At 49.1% G+C, this 14219-nt stretch overlaps 2 protein-coding genes across 2 annotated transcripts; one reads left to right on the top strand and one right to left on the bottom strand.

Annotated features, from left to right (window-relative positions):
• Positions 1-1273: 1273 nt before the first annotated feature.
• On the top strand, positions 1274-2161 carry LTR84_011919 (uncharacterized protein; the record flags this gene model as incomplete). The annotated part of the gene is made up of 1 exon (XM_064855446.1): positions 1274-2161. The coding sequence occupies one exon, from the start codon at positions 1274-1276 to the stop codon at positions 2159-2161; it is 888 nt and encodes a 295-aa protein (XP_064699892.1).
• An 8346-nt stretch (positions 2162-10507) lies between these two features.
• LTR84_011918 (uncharacterized protein) lies at positions 10508-11552 on the bottom strand (the record flags this gene model as incomplete). Its single annotated transcript, XM_064855445.1, has 3 exons — positions 10508-11167; positions 11249-11454; positions 11510-11552. The coding sequence occupies 3 exons, from the start codon at positions 11550-11552 to the stop codon at positions 10508-10510; spliced, it is 909 nt and encodes a 302-aa protein (XP_064699891.1).
• Positions 11553-14219: the final 2667 nt, after the last annotated feature.

Below are 14219 nucleotides of genomic sequence, written 5' to 3'. Positions count from 1 at the left end.
GTTTTCAGTCACCTTATTTCTGTCCAACAAACAGACCTGAATATCCGGTATTCCGAAATGCATGATTCCAAATTTACTGCGAATTCTCATTCGATACATAATCATGATGGGTCGACAGGAGGGATAAGAATCAAACACGCGTGAAAGTTGTGAGCAACCATTGAATTGCCTACGGGGAAACCTAAGGACGGATAGGCAGCAGTAGCTAGACCCCTTTAGGCTTAGTCTAGCCGTTTGTGAAAGCACGGGCCACAAAGCAGGCAGCCATTCCTTGTGGCCCGTGCACGCCCAAAATCTTTACCAAGTAACGATCCAATAGAGATTGATTTTGGCAAGCTTGTCCCAACCCCGGTGGTTTTTGCTTGTCTCGCCTCACCTTCCTTGATGATGACGCGAAAAGTGTACGTCATCTTGACTTTTCCCCCTGTGGAAAAGTCAAGATTTCGTCCCCTCTCGGAGAGCGGTCTAAAGGTACCTCGCAGATCTCCACGATTTCTTCGTCCAACCTTCGCAAGAATTCATACTATGGATTCAGCTACGTTCGTGAAAGACTTTGCATCATGTATCTCCTGCGAGAGGATTGTGATGTTCACAAAACCAAAGTTAGTCAACAACAATAAGAAGAAATCACAGAATGAGCCGACTTTTTATATCACTGTCTGCTACACCTGCGAAGTCGATGGCGCCACTGTTCCGCAACAAACTGGAAATGATTGGATGGGAGATACAGAACCAAGAATCTGCCTGAGTTCATCAGTACTAAGGACCTCCGTTAAGTTTAACGCTGTCGGCAAGATGGCTGAGCCCAACCTTCAACTGCACGAAGTCCACGGCCGCGTTCGTGCCCGACATCGCAACGATATCCTACACAGCTACGAACCGGGATGCAGAATAGTGTCGGTTAACGTGCACGAGCAGGTTGATTCAACAGCAGAGGAGTGTGCTCACCTTGAGACGGGATTCTTTTGAGACATGGTTCTGGCGCTCGGCCGAGCACAGACTTACGAAAAGACTGATGTCAGACAGTGAGGAAAGTCGCCACGGCTAATCCTCCGAGTTCTGAGTTTGGTATTTATCCTAGAACGTCTCATTTAATATTCAAGATATCATATAAAATGACCACGGCCGGACCTAAAATACCGGGTTGCACCCAATTTTTTTGAAAGAAGATCTAATCTTTGAGATATATATATCTAAAAACATTAGCTAATTTCAACAGGACCAAATCATACGAAATACTGTGCAACAACAACCTCAACCTTTCAACACCAATATGGAGAGACTTCAACACGATCATTCACCTCTAAAGAGAGGATTTCTCTTGGCCTTTCTACTGCTCTCACTATATCTGCCTCTAGTACAGGCTGGCGATGTTATGATAACGCTGTACCCGGGTAGCAGTCAATGTGTTAGCGGCACCGCGCAAATATCGATGTGGATAAGACAGAGCGAGGTCGAAGATACCTGCAACACATTGCCTTTGCCTATCAGAAGTGTATGGTTTGAGACCATTCGAGGCAGTTTTAACGACTTCGACATGTGGTTCATGCAGGATTGCAAGGCGATCAAGTCTGGAGACGTTGGGTTCTCCCCTGTGAAGCAGTACGTTGATAACTGTTACACGGCGGGCAAGCCAGCCAAGAAGATGATTGCGTTCAGAGACAATGCCAAAATGATGGGAGCCAACCAGACAAGGCTGAATGTGAGGACGCTCGAGAAACGGGTTACTAGATGGGGCCTGACACCGAAAAGTGCCAACTCTTGGGGTAAATTCTTTGCAGGAGGTGTATGGTACGTGGTTGGTGCAGTGGTCTACAACGATGCTGCATCTGATGGCGACTTATCAACATCTATGATATACGGTATGCGCGATACTTCCGAAAAGAACTATAACCCATCGGTACATACTGGATCATACCACATTGCGTATAACCAGGCGCCTTATCAAGTTGGACCAGAATTTAGCTGGCAAACGAGATCGAATATGCCGGTGAAAGTTGTGGAAATGGTACTGACGGCTATTGCGGACGGAATTGCACAATCCAATGCAGAAGGGACATGGGCATCATACGAAATGGTTATGTTGCACAAAATCGCATCGTTGGAGGACACAAGGCACATCAGCACGGAATACTTGGAAATGCAAGGACCAACCAAATAAAAGCCCAAGGATAGTGATGAAGTTGTAATAATAGCTGGCTACTACAAGACTAGAAAATATCTAACAGCTTATCCCGTGAGTGAATAGGTGGTCACGTTTTAGTCTTGGCACCCTCAACTTAAATCGCGTTTTCCTATAGGAGATAAACAAAGTCAAGTGCAAGTGATCGAAACTCGAGCTGTAAGTCCTCGTGCATCACTGGGTTTGAACTGGGTCACCCTGTGGCTTGCAGACATGTTTGAAGATATGCTTTTATTCGAAATACTTACCTAGGGAGTCCTTCTCCATCTTTCAAGCTTCGCACATTTGCGTCTGACTTGGACAAAAGATACATTTTGCATTCAGCCCACAGATATTTATCCCAACGAATCCATGAACAGTATCAAACACTGACAAGGTCAACCTAAAAATGCAGCAATGATGTCTAATCTTTGCTAAAATGCCATTGCTGGCCCTGGGCATCTGCATTGGTTGTACCGTGGTACTCTTCCGGTCAGAATTGACGAGCCTGGTCACGAAGGTAATGCCGAATATCTTCTGCTGGCTAAAGCATTGTGCTAGGGGACAAATTACAAGATGGTGATTTCCAAGATGTGATCATAGATGCGATCGTCGACAAATGTAAATCCGAAACGTCCGATGGAAGTGCATGGTTTCCTGTGGGTGCTGTGATTGGGCAAATTTATGACAACACGCCCGAATCTTCGAAAGCAAGGCGCTTATTGGCAGATCTCTACATATCCCATGGAACTGGAAGTTGGCTACGTGATTGGGCCGACCCTGACGAAATTCCAAGGGCTTTTCTCTTTGACGTTGCGGCTGGCTTTCTCGACAAGAGAAATGACGACCCTACACAGAAATCAACCCTGTGCGACTACCATCAACACGGCTTGGAGGCGTCACTTTGTTACACGGGACGTGATTCAGCAACTGATAAATGATGATCAGGAGACGCTGGATGAGAGCCGGCACTTATTGTGACCACTTTAAGTTGCTAGATTTGATGGCTCTCCGATACTAGTCGTTGTTTGACCATGCGGCAGGAATAAACATGTAATGCTCGGGAAAGGAAATTAAGCAGCGACACAGGTCAACTTCGAAGCCCTCGCAAGGATGTCAAAGGGGATATGCAGGCTTCATGCTGGCATCAGCGAACGGTCCAGTCCCGCTCGCAATGAGGTCAAGAGTAGTACCCGTATCCAATGTTAGGTCACGATCGTGATTGACTAGGGTGGTGAATAGAAGTCTTACACGATAGTCAGTCTGAGCAACACACCAGTCCACGTTGTTGTTTCTTCTTCGCAAACAGCACGATCTTATGCGCCCATTCGCATCACAGCGAAAGCTTTTAGCTTTGCTCGAAAAAGTAACCTCGGTTCCTAGGGCAGCCTTGAGCGAATTCAGAAGCACTGATTTCTGTGCAGCGCAAAAAATGTCATGGGCTGCCCATAGGATAGCCTGCTGGGTCTTTCGATGTCCAGATGCCATTGCTCTATGGAGAGGGTCAAAAAGCTTTCCGTAGGCTTCAAGAAGAGATCATGAAAGTCAATACTGACATGAGCTTGTTTCTTTGGGCAGGTCAACCATGTGATAACCATGTGAAGGCTTTGGTATGCTAGCAGCTTCACCATCATGCTATTCGAACATACGCGATTGTTTAAAACACGAGCGCTTCCAAAAATTGTTCGCGCTACGTGATGGCTGGACAGTGAAGAACGCCGGCATGAGCCTGAGGTTGTCTATCAGTCCATACCTACTGACAGAAGAGCGTGAAGGCATTTTTGTGGCTTTCTTACACGAGCCCTTCACTTACCAATTGACGGCGAAACGTGCATTCAATTGCGTCACTCCGCCCCGGGCTTCCAAGTTGTGTCAGCTGTTGATCTCGCGTCAGCCTCTCAAAGAGCATCAATCACCTGGTCATCTTGGATTCGACGTTGAGTTTAAATCGGGAAATCGGTTAGGCGTCAGAGCCTGTCAGAGACCACAAGAAAACCCAGGTATTGAACTACACGAGTGGCCTCAAATGCATGACGTGCTATCCGAGTCTGAGATTCATGCTTGTACCGTTGAACGCACGCATGCACAGGCTACTGATCACGCTCTCAGACTGCGTGAATGTGTTGGTATGCCTTGGGTTTGACATGTTTTTCGAACCACTCTGTGTGATAGTGCCTCTTTGCGGACTCCTCTATCGCGAACTTCGAGCCTGGCATACGCTCAGAGCATGTTTTGACTTGCTCTCCGATGAAGACCAGAACGAAGCCTACGACCCAAGTTGCGGCATCACTGCTTTACGCGCATCGAGTGGCATCTTAGAGTATTCCTCGACCGACTTAGGTTTGGTGGTTGAGATATCCGATTCTTCTCTTGGCAACCACACGGTCGTGATCAAGTTCGATGTTGATGTCTTCGTACGGTTCCTCGTACCCGGGGTCGAATCATTGGGCTGTATTGATCATTTATCTTATCCCGAAGACGTTTTTCGACGACTTCAGGAATTAGAGCTTCACCTATGTACATCGCAGCGACAGAGGTTGGTTCTCGGGAGTAGATGATTAGTACGTAGTCTTCCCAAACGAAAGCAGACATCGGACCTGCTAGGCCATAGAGTGCAACTGCGTCCGCGGGCGGTCGTGTTGGGACTACATAGCGTCAAAGAGAGGTGTGAAGCTGAGCGATGAAGGTCCTAATGAGAAACTTTCCCAGACGTGCAGTCACGTTCTCAGGCAATCGGGGCTCTGCGTTGTTGAATTGAAAGTGAGTCGAGCCAGTCACATCAGCATTGCATGGAGAAGGCTCTCATCAGATAAGTATGACTCCAGATGGAATTGGATGCCGTCGCTGAAGATGCGGTTGACCATTCTTGTTGTTAGGGTCGAGGTCAGCCCACTGGAGTTTCTGGATATCTTTGAAGAAGCCCATGATTGATAACGTAGCAGTAGTAACGGGCTCGCACAGTATGTTGTGAAGAAAAATATAGATCTGAGGCAGACTTCTAACAGTCCGGGACTAAATAAGCATATTCACGCATAGGAGCAGAGTGAAAATGCACAGCAGGAAGGGTGTGGCATAGAAACCTACCATGGTCTCCTACTCCCACGAACGATCATTATTTACGACTAGCTGAAGCCAAGCAGCGGCTGAAGCAGAGGTCATGGCTAGTAGCCAATCTAAGACCTGTGAGATATAGTGAGATTTCAGCTGCGGCTGAAACATTGCCAATGCGCTCGTATTTAGGCAGTTTGAAAAGTCCGGATACCATAGTAGAATGCAGCTCGCTAAGTCGTTACAGACTTCTCGTGTCCTTAGCTTGCTACTAGTCCTAACTGGAAGGCACGGACGCTCAGTCGGTGTTGCGGCACACTGCTCATTGTGAAAGACTGTGGCAAAGATTGCATGGGGTTTTGCAACACCGGCCCATGATTTGTCCTCGACACTTCCTGTTGGTACATTGTTGCTGCCGGCGAATCGGTTGGCTCTCGATCGTCGTTTCAGCCCTCCAGGTTCGCAAGAGGCACGGAGCTAGACAGAATCTCAGACGCAGACGAAAGGCGAGCGATCGTGTCTGTGTTCTTGCAACGAAGGTATACTGTTTCTCACGATTGACCACATGAACACGTTAGAGTCTGCGATCCTTAGTCGAATCCACGTCCCACTGAAATACGAGCCACTAAAGAAAGAGGCTCGTGGGTGTCACCTTTTTTTCATAAGCAAGCCAGAATGGCAACGGGCCACGACAATTTCATCGGCGACCTAGTGAAGAAGAACCTAAGCGGCCGTGAGATAAGAAGCAAACCTGGAACTGCGAGCAGAATCTGACCCTGACTAGATCAGAAACAATGTTGTCTCTTGCTCGTCCGACGGCAGAACATGATGGTAAGGCTGTGAATGAGACTTATCTGAAACAGTCTTGCAATAATTATCCAGGCTCTGAAGCCTTCCCACGTTTCAACTTGCAGGGGTTCTTGATCTTGGCATAAACTCGAAATCACCTCCAAAGGCTGGGCTCACCAAGCTAGTTTGAAAACTGTATGAAGTTAGAAACGCCTGACCAGCTCGCGGCAGAATGTAGTCTCGACCTTTTCCAGAGGAAGTTCAACCTTCAATGTCAAACTGGACGATACGTACTCGATATATGAATCCATTATCTCCGCTGGTTTTGGGTCCTTCCATAGTCGTCTAAGAAGGGTGTCGCGATAGTACCTAGCGCAACAAGGCGCCCGAGATTTCTCCCCAGCTACTGTCGTTACCAAAAATCCTAACATCTTTGTATCTTCTGGACTCCATTTCGACCCGGGCATTGGCGCCCTTTGAGCGAGGTCTATGAGCAGGATAAGCGGTGAAAGGATTATCAATGGGCAAGTGACCTTCATGAGTCGATACAACCTTGGTGAGCCTCCATTTTCTTGCGGTATCCTGCTTGCTTATTTTGATAAATGACACCCTGAATACCTCCCATTGTCTCCACACTCCTCGCTGTGTGGTACGCCTTATTGAAGGTAATGACATCGATCGCACCCGCAATGCGATTACTTTGACCATGGAATTCCACCAATTATTTGGTCGTTTCGAAGTCTACTTCGAACCCCAGGGAAATCAATTACATCCTGACCGGATTGATTCAGTACGAGAGGACTTCATGCGCCATCCAATCCTGCCAATAGAAAGCCGTTCTCTCTTTCTGACTGATACAAGAACAATCGACCCCCCTTCTGCACGATTACTGGCTGTCCACGCCGCCATTGCCCATACATATGCTTCACGTCGAAAGCAGTCTCCTGCCGTGGGGGAATCTGTCCGTGAGCCACCGGACTGGAGAGAACAGCGCATCGTCCAGATTGCGTCCATGGAACACTGGGGCATCCGCCTTGACTGGCATTGAAGCATACCATCCCGCATGGAACGGGCGTGAACCCGACTACTCCGACGACCAACAGAATTCACTTCCATCTCCTGGAGTTTGGGACATGGAAGTCATGCCTGAATCAATCATGGCTAGTCAGACACATCAGCAGGGCGTCAATCTGGAATCCTCATGGGCGGAGATGATGCCGGATGCTGAAAGCTGGAGAGTGCTATGAGCGATGTTGGAACCAGCTGAGCTGGAGCTGGAGGGATACGGGAGCACATGGTTTTGGAGGCAACCCACGTCATAAATTTTCATTTTAGACTCAATCTAGTGGCATGCTTTTCGGTTTCTGGGTGCAGCTGTTGTGTTTCTGGTCTTGTGGTTTCCCCCTTCATTGGGCAGGTGGCTACGCCCGGGCCCAACTTCATGGATGGCTGTGGGGACGCCAACGCCAAGGATTCGCTCGGGTGATCCAAGCAGTCTCTCTTCAACCAAGATAGTGGCCAGCTTGTCATAAGGAGTTTCTTGGCGGTGCACGGGCCACAGTGCTGTTTGTGGGCGGCTGTGGCCCGTGCACGCCAAGAAATCATGCCATGGAATGGGTTGGTGTTTGCTCAGCATGAGGAGGAGCTGATGACCAATTAGGGAAAGCCGAGCAGGTTGTTCAGCCACGCACGTGATTTGGAATTGTTGTGATAAACATCCAAGATGCCTGTGCGACATCATAGTTCTTTATACCTCTAACATACTTCTTGAGTCTAGCACAACATCGCTTCTTACCCTGTCTAGGTTCTACCATCTTACTCAGTCATCGAACCACAGACGCAAGATGGCCATACCCATTGAGCATGCGACTAATGATGAGCCACCGGCATTGCCTTTTAAGACAGGCGGCCGGCTAGGCCGGGAGGAAGAATATCTGATCTTTTACTTCTGTGCCATTTCATCATGGGCATTGGAGATAGCTGCTGCATGTCTAGGCTCACTCTTTGGAGCACAGAGTCATTATTTCATCGCTACCATTGCGCCGTTTCTTGCCACACACTGGTACATAGTATAGCAACCCCCTCCGAGCTTCAACCTACTCATGTATTGGCAAATATAGGATAGCTTTCCTTCAGACGTTTTGGATGATGGCGACGGCACCACGTCACACGATTGCAGAACGGATGGCGTATCTCAACCTCGCCTGCAGGTTTCAAAGACTATGCGCCGTAAGCAATCTACTCCTCCAGCAGAGCCGTTCGCTAATTTTCCAGCCTACCGCACTTATAGGCATGATTACCTGGGCCGTCGGTTATCGCTTTCGTGGTAAAGCTTCCAGTGAAGCGTACTGGATTATTTGGCTCGTGGTTTGGATCTTGAACACCGTGGTTTGCATTATGAACGTTTACAACAATATCGACTGGGAAAGTGATCTACTATATCAAATTGCTCCAGACTACCCCCAGAGAAGCTTTTGGCTCGCAGCCCTCGGAATCCGGTCAATATATCGAGCTAAGCGCGAATCTGGTACTTTTTCTTGGGGATAGTCGTGCTTTGTACACCTTCATGTATGAGTGCATAGGAGGCGCACTGGCAGGGGTCTGCAGAATAAGGCAAACTGTTGACATGGCGAGGGTGCACCCATGGCCCTGCAGCCTCTACCGAGAGCCGTTAGCGTAAAACACATATTCCTGCTTTGCGACGCGATCATGAAAACAATTGGACGGTTGCCCTCGTAGTCACACACACGTCAACGGTACTCTCTCGAAGAAAAGGAAAGCAGACAGACATCCCCATATGAAGATGCATAGGTCATGTAGTCATCACCCGCGTTTGCCTGCCGTCGGTAGAGGTAGCCACACAACCACACAACCACACAACCACACAACCACACAACCACACAACCACACAACCACACAACCACACAGCCACACAGCCACACAATCGAAGCGCCCAAGCAAGGATGGTCAACCGGTGAGGTGAAACAACTAGCAGTGATTGGGTTTGAATGCACGTTTTCGATGTCATTATGATCATTACCAAGGGACGGCAACGCTGCAACTCTATGCCCATCATTTGACGGCGCCCAAGCCCCTGGGGAACCACCCGAATGTCATATGAGTCAACTGAAAGCATTTGCTGTGACCAGCGACAAGGAGAAATTTGTGAATGGAGCCGGTGGACTTCGTAACAACCGGAGCGCGCCAAAACCGACCGAGACGAACTCATTGATCATGCCAACCAGATAGCCCGGCGCACACCTGCGACTACTCCGTCGACTGTATTGACGGACAGCCATACATCTCTATCAATGCTCCAAGAAGACGACTCTGATACTTCCACTGATGAGGTCTCTACCGTGCAAACGACTGCCAAGCGCACGAGATATGCCGGTGCGAAACCGACGACTTCGTGTACATCCGAACCCACTTCTGGATCAAGAAAGTGCTTGATTGTTTAATAAGAGCATGTTTCGCACCAGACGCCAAAATGCAACCAACGTTCGAAATAGTTGCACTTTACAAATTATTCCTCGATACGTAAGCTTCCGAGACTTATGATTGAGGCTTGTCCGGGGAGACTAGGTTGGGATCGCTGCGACAAGATGGCCGGTGTTATATCCCATACTCTGCTCTAGTTGATTAGATAGCAAACCGAGCTTTCACTCTCCCTCTCCCTATCGGCTCCAGTATCCCACACGGACAACTTGCTCAGGACCTCTACATACTCAACAGCCTCTAACCAGAAAAATCTCATCTCACTAAGATAGTCTCACTCCGTCGAAACACGATGACTGGGAACTTTTGGGACTACGCAAGCAGTGGCAGACGAAGACCAGGTATTTGGAACCTCAAGGTATCAGGAGGTTCGGAAGGGAGGTTCTGTTCAAGTCCAAAGCGACTCCTCAACTCCACTATGACCTGAATAAATATTAATGGAGGTTTGTCCATTTGACGTTAGCCGTCATTTGTATCAGTACCCAAAGAAATGGAATACACTCACCTACTGTTCCAAGCAGCGCTCAGCAACACAGACTTCAAAATTGATTGGGCGGTTGGCTATCAGGAGCCATTCTTTTGCGAAGTCCGCGATGAAGTTGGTGAAAAGCTTATGCTAGCCCATCGCAATAAGATTGTGGAGCCCGGCCTGTGACCCTAGCAGGTAATTTGGTGGAAAGATGGCACTCAATTGAGAGCCCTTCGTAACATTGTTTCTCTGTTCATGGTCGACTTTGCCTGCGCGGGGAGGTGAACGTCGGCGTAGGCAGCCCTCTGGCGGCCCTCTCTCATCGATACTTTTGTCGATCTCCGGCTCCTGCCCGAGGAGGAGATCCACATCGCCACTTTGGTGGCATTTGTGGCAAGGAAGTAAGCTCTCGCAGGCAACCTCGAGAGTAGGCGACAGGGTAGAGTGCTTCAATCATTCTGTCTGATGCTGTCGGCCTCCCGACCACATCCCGTAGGCACTATCATTCCAAGAAATACTCATGCAATCGCGTGGCGTATGAGCTACATAGTTGCGTATAAGGCGGGCCAAGCGTCATGATTGAGAAAAAGTCCGCGCCGTACCAACGTGTGATCTCGTTGACGAAAAAACCTTCCGTCTCCGGAAACACCGTTGTCGAGCCGTACACCGACCTTCAAAGACTCGAAATGGTCGTTCACATCCTTTCGAGCGCACAAAGTACTATGGATGAATGTGGCAAATCCGTGTAGTTCCTCCTTCGATGTATTGAAGCCTTTCCAGTAGAAATCGGTGTCGGTCACGTTCAAGGCGTGAATTTCGCCGTCCACCCATGTTGTCCTGATGGTGTGAAGGATCTTTGGTCTGTTCAGGGTGCCATCCCAGACTGGGAAAGCTGGACTGGTGTAGAAATTGGACCTCGCGTCGGTAGAAGCGATACTGTCCGGGTCCTCACCATACGACGAAGCAGGCCCAAGTGATTCTTGAGACGACTTGCGATTTACTGACGGCATAATCCCTCTCAATGCTGGAGGATCTGGATCAGGATATGGTTCGATCGGTGGCGGCTGCGTCTCGTTTTCCTCCGAGCCTTCAGTTTCTAAGATCCATCCACGGATTTCCGAATCTTGAGTTTCACTTTCGAGATCTGTCCACGTCTCTTCGGGGATGGGATTGCCAACAGCACGAGGTCCGGTCGGAGGCTCCTGGAATGACGATTCGTTTGAATTTCACCCCTGTAGGTGTTCAGTATCTGCCGATGCATGCAGACAACAATGAGAGCTTACCCCGGTGTATTGATGGCCCTCTGATGAATTGGTGACTTCAGGAGAAGGGAGCTGTTCCGCGACGGCGATTTGACCTCTGGCTGGACTTGTATCAACGGGCAAAAAGGGCGGAGATCTATCAATATGTCGTCGGTTCGTAGATGGTTCCGGATGCTCGATGGGTTCGTCGGTGTCCCTGTGGCCAAGTCGCCTTTCGTCGCCGACATCTGCGTCAGTCAAGTCGGGTGCCTGCAAAATGGATGGCTACAAAGGTAGGTGGACACTGCGGTCTGAAGATTGTTATTTCTGAAGTATGAGCTGACATCGTGACGGAATATTGAGTCTTCAAATTGGTAACGTCCTCTTGCCTGCGCCCAAGTGTGTCGCAGAGCAACATTGAGGGCGACTTTGGTCGTTCGAGCGCTACAGTGCCTTTGAGTCCGTGATTAGCGTCAAACCCCGCGACCCAAAGTGGCTGCTTGGCGGCTGCCTACGTCAATCAAACTCGGCCACCCGTTGCTTTGCCGCTAGCCCATTTCAAACCAGGATATCCTTAACGCCGTTCAGGATCGTTCCCGCAGGTGAGTGCTGGGGTGGGAACCCTCCCGATTTTCACGACGTGTGGTTGCAGGCTTCAAGAGTACTTAAAAAGGGTAAGCTCCATGCTGTGAGATGCAGTCGTCATTACTAACGTTCCAATGACCTTCGAGTTTTTGAAAGAGGAGCACAGTCCCGCCAACCGTCTAGTTCATCCACATTGGCATCCTCCCTGCTCGCCAAATCTGATGTTAAAAATCTCGTTTGCATCATTGGTATCGAATCATTAGAGATCTCGAAGTGGAAATTCGGAAGTTGCGCCGAACTGAATCGACATGTCTCTATTCACGTGGAGCGAAGACGGGTCATTAATGTGACTCCTCGATATTGCGTCGTAGAGCTGCATACTGGTACTCGCAGATCTGCGAAGGACGATGCTCTTGCTGACGGGTAGAGACTATGGTATAGACGGCATTTCTGCGGTATATGATGGCACCTTCGCAAGGTCATCCTCCTACGTATTCGGACGAAATGTCATGCCGCAACGTCACTGCTTCGCGGCGAACAGAACGTGTGGCTCAAAGCCATTGTTGTGGTGCAAGGACTTGAGCGCGTTCAACGGCACGCTCAAAGGCTTCTTTATTTACCAGCGAATCGCAGAATTGATGGGACCGAACCGTGCAACCACTTTTATTCGCAGCAGCATCAGCACAGTGTTGATATGTTTGGTGCGAAGAGCGACCTGGTCCTTTACAACAATGATTTGTCGCAGAGATCACATCTAAGCCAGGTTGAGCCTTCCTTAATACCCGAACGCCCACCTTCTCCGGTTTTGGAATATCTAGACGAGGAATACCTATTGCTGTAGTTTTTGTGTTGGAAATCATTGGAAGGAATTGAGTGACAACTGATTCCCATATCTTTTGGACCAAAGCCTTTGCTCGGTGCAACCCTGGTCTCCGGGTACAGCTGTGATGATATGGTATGAGTGATTGCTGGCTGTCTGCGAACATGGCCACGATACTGAAGCGGAATCTCATTCATGAGACAAATATGAAAGCTGTCAAAAACGGCGAATTGGGCCTCGGCATGATGATATGCTACCTCTAGTGACGGATATCGGAGCAGACTTTGAACGCAGCGGTGGGTACGTCGACGCGAAACTGTCCCCGGCCTACCAGTCGGCGCGAGCGTGGGGAGATAGGTCACCCAATCGCTGTTCTCCTCTAGTCTTTGAGGGTCAGGATAGGCGCCGGGTTGAACCAATACCGCAATCTCATGATTGCCGATAGGCCAGAGTGGGCGTCAACAATCATGATGCAACGCTGTGGTGTATACTACACGGCTGCATGCAGTATCAGTCGGGCCCAGGGATTAATAGGGCCAAAGGGCACCTGAGCAGCCACTAAAAGGCTGGCACCCCACGCCTGCTTGCAAAATGGCGCTTGGAGTTTCTGCCCCTCGCCCATCCACTGCCGGTGTGCTTCCTCTTATGACTGGCCCATTTCAAAGAGGACGTCAGACGGAGTAGATACGCTTGAATAGCAGGTTCAGACCGGCGTACGGTCATTTGTCTTGGTGGCCACAAAAGTCACAGGGATATGATCACAGGTTGGGACCTAGATCGGAGGTTCGGCGTGCCAACCCTTGGCTCTTACTGTAGCGCCCGGGTGAACGGTAAAAGTTTGCCGTAGGCGCCATCCTAAAACCTATCATGCTATGCATGTGTTCTAATAAATATTATTTATGAAAGCAGATAGTCGGGGGGTAGTATTCAACACTCGGGGCGTTCTTTTCGCGAAAACCACTCAATTGTCCCTTCAAGATGCGAACAAGCCATCTCACATCCTATTTTTTGTCGGTCTTAGCGTTGTTGAGCATGCAATCTCGAGCAGAAGACCTCGCTCCTGGTAAGTGTGATTGCGTTGATTCGCCGGAACTCAGCTCACAATTCGACAGCGTTACTGGGTGTGAACCTAGGCTCTATTTTCATGTATGATTTCCTTCGAAGGACATGAGCATCTTTGCTGATTCTCCAAGATCGGTGTCATATTTTACTGCCAGTGGTCCTGTTCCTCTCACCAGGCTTCGTGGTAATGAAGCCTATCAGGCCTCGATGATGGATACGCTCCCAGGAGCTCCATATCGAAAGGATTCAGCAACAATCAAAGAAACGTTCAAGCAAGCACTTTCAGAAATAAGAGATGAAGCAAGAGCCATTAAGGGTGACTTAATCCGGATCGGCGCCATCAGTTACCCGGCCCATTTTGATACCTGTGTCTTGGAGCTTAAGGCGGAGCATGATCTTAGCTTGGCGGTTACGAGGGTGAGTCGAGAGACAGTGAGTATCTTCTGCTTGGTCTCCAGCTTGCTCCTCTAGAGCTGAAAGTTTGAATGTTTGCGGACATGACTCCCCACTACTACGATGCTGATCTCGTTCATCATCCATCAATGT

This window comes from Exophiala bonariae (genome assembly GCF_035927105.1).
Source record: "Exophiala bonariae strain CCFEE 5792 chromosome Unknown scaffold_60, whole genome shotgun sequence".
Taxonomy (NCBI): Eukaryota; Fungi; Ascomycota; class Eurotiomycetes; order Chaetothyriales; family Herpotrichiellaceae; genus Exophiala; species Exophiala bonariae.
This window is presented reverse-complemented; position numbering and strand designations above follow the sequence as displayed.